Source organism: Arachis duranensis, chromosome 4 (assembly GCF_000817695.3).
Source record: "Arachis duranensis cultivar V14167 chromosome 4, aradu.V14167.gnm2.J7QH, whole genome shotgun sequence".
NCBI lineage: Eukaryota > Viridiplantae > Streptophyta > Magnoliopsida > Fabales > Fabaceae > Arachis > Arachis duranensis.
The window spans coordinates 95,974,891-95,977,590 of record NC_029775.3 but is presented as its reverse complement, the minus strand read 5'-3'; the positions used below and the strand labels follow the sequence as shown (position 1 = coordinate 95,977,590).

Genomic DNA, 2,700 nt, shown 5'->3' with positions numbered 1-2,700 from the left:
ACCAGACATTAATACTACAGTTTTCATAAAAGCTCAAGAAAATTACTTTTAAAGCTTTCCAAACGGTCCTTAATTAAGTTTGAAAATGGTAACCCTTATATGTATATAAATAGGATAACGTAGTTGAGACAGAACACACAATAATAACAACAATTCCCTCTTTCTTTAATATTGTCAATATATGAAATACTATTCTCTATCTCTTTTATATGCAACAAATAAATTCGTATTTTCAGATATATGAATCATTTCTATTATATTAAGATAATTATATTAGTGAATATTAATACTAAAATTTTTTATTTATATTTTTTATTTTTTATTTTATATTTATTTATTTATTTATTTTACAACATTATTAATGATTTGTTTTATGCTTCTCTAATTCGTTATAACAATAAAATCATTAATAACGACTTAATTTAAATATTTCATAATTTATTTATATATCAGCTAAATTCTAACTTTTTTACACAAATTAAAAAATAAAAATACATTATTTTATAATTGAAAAAACATAATAATAATATTTATATTTTAAACAAACAATTAACTGATATAACTTTCTATTTCCAATAACAATTAGTTTAATTATTTGTACTCTGATCAGTAGTGTCCATGAGTTAAAATTTATTTATAAAATATAAATACTTAATTATTTATTGTCTTTAAAATTATGTGAAAAGATAAAAAAAACATTTTCAAGAATTAATCCAACTATCTTAGTATCTTATAATATTTATCCCAATTATATTTTTAATTATAAAATATCTTCATATTTATAAATTATAATATCAAGTGTTAGTTTTTCTTCCAAATTTATTCTAATAAGAATGTAACTTTAAAGATGAATAAATAGAATATTGATTATATTAATTAATATTCAACTTTTTATAAAAAAAACATTTGTATTTACCAATAAATTTTTTTTATTACTGTCAAAATAATTTATCTATTTTCATTGATATCCGTGTATTTTTATTCTTTTTCTACGTTGTTCTTATCTATTTAGTGCTTAGCAGGAGGAAATCGAGGGGAATCACAATTACAGTCACAGTTACAATCCACAAATCTATACTATGGAAGACGGTGTAACCGAAATTGATCAGAGTTTGGTTCCACCTCTGAATCGGAGTCCAGAAGATGGATCCAATAGAGAACACGATGACGAGGCTAACAACAATGGCGGTGAAGATGCTAAAGAAGAAGAAGGTAAAGGTGGCGGAGTAATTAGTAACTTGATCTCTACACTGGTGTCACCCTTGAGCACTCCAAGAACAGGAAAATCAGGACATGAAAGCGAGAAAGGGATGTTCAACTCTGAGGAAGGTGAAGGTGCTGGTTCTGAAGAAGGAAATAATGGTGGAGATGGAGGAGGAATCATAAGCAATATTGTTTCGAATTTGTTTCATAATCATCAGAGTGAAGGTGGTGTGGCGGTGGAGAATGCGAAGAAGGAGGAGAAAGAGAGAGAAGGAGAAGAAGATGACGAGGAGGTGAACAAGAATAAGCGTGCGAAGATTGGGGATGATGATAATGGCGGCGGTGGAAGCATCGTTCATGACATTGTTTCACATTTTCCTCCATCACTCCCAGGTACGCAACAAAAAATAAAAAATACCTGCTATATCAATTATTATATTTTATTTTATATTATTAATTATTGAGAAAACTATACCTTATCAAAAACGATAAAAAAAAAAAGAAAAATGGTGTGTGATAGGGAATGGGTGTTTGTTTCAGCAGAGGGTGCGGTTCCTACGGCAGACGAGGCGTCTATTTTGATTAACTCTCTGGTTCGTGACTAGCCAAATTATTGCTTCAATTTGGCACCAAGCTGCAACCAAACAAGCAGGATTCTTTCAATTTTCAATGTACTCTGTTTTGTGTTTATTTAGCGTTTTCTTTTTAATTTAATTTTGAGGGAGTCTGTTTTGTTAATTTTGGTAAGATTCTTGTTGAGTATATATATGGATATGGACTATGCGGCAGAAATCCATATATTTGAAGCTGGGCTTGTTGCATTGTTGCTGGGAAATTTTCAGTGGCGTGTACAGTTGTATTGTTGTTCTTGAAGATGATGAACATGGCTAACTTTTTCTAGTGGATCCTCACGCCTTTATATGTGCTAGCTACTTAGCTTGTCATACTGGTTTTTTTAGTCACATTTTTAGAATTTATTTATCTAGGTTACAATAATAGATCTGACTAACGTAAAAATTTGTCTTAATTTTATATAATTTAAAATTAAATATAATTTATTATTATTATTATTATTATTATTATTAGAACATAGTTTTATGTTTATTTATTTGTGAATTCAAAACAGGATCAATTGGATTTATTTTAATTGCTTTTTTTTATATCATATCCTCGGTGATTTTCTTTTCTGTAAAATTTGTACTGGTTCAGTGGTTCTTGTAAAATCTTGGTAGTCAGTCGCTATGAGTATACAACACAAACATAAATTCTTGTAAAATTATTTTTACAAATAGTGTCCTCCTTATTGATTCACCATCTAATGGGCTGAGCCCATAGCGAGGTTTGTTGGGCCTACTTGGACTGCTTGAATCCTGATCTTTGATTGCTTGGGCTTCCACCTCAATTCGTGCAGTCCAATAAGCTGTGGATCTGTGGATAGCTGTGAGCTGAGGGAAGCGGCGCGTAAGACTTCGTTTATAAACCGAGCCATTTACTGAC

At 29.7% G+C, this 2,700-nt stretch overlaps 1 protein-coding gene across 2 annotated transcripts; it reads left to right on the top strand.

Moving 5' to 3' along the window:
• The first annotated feature begins 1,026 nt into the window (after positions 1-1,026).
• LOC107485024 (uncharacterized) lies at positions 1,027-2,122 on the top strand. 2 transcript variants are annotated; one of them, XM_016105562.3, is made up of 2 exons: positions 1,027-1,596; positions 1,747-2,122. In XM_016105562.3, the coding sequence occupies exons 1-2, from the start codon at positions 1,080-1,082 to the stop codon at positions 1,806-1,808; spliced, it is 579 nt and encodes a 192-aa protein (XP_015961048.1). In that variant the 5' UTR covers positions 1,027-1,079; the 3' UTR covers positions 1,809-2,122. The 2 variants fall into 2 exon arrangements, with proteins under 2 accessions (XP_015961048.1, XP_015961047.1); XM_016105561.3 differs by having other exon boundaries at positions 1,744-2,122.
• Positions 2,123-2,700: the final 578 nt, after the last annotated feature.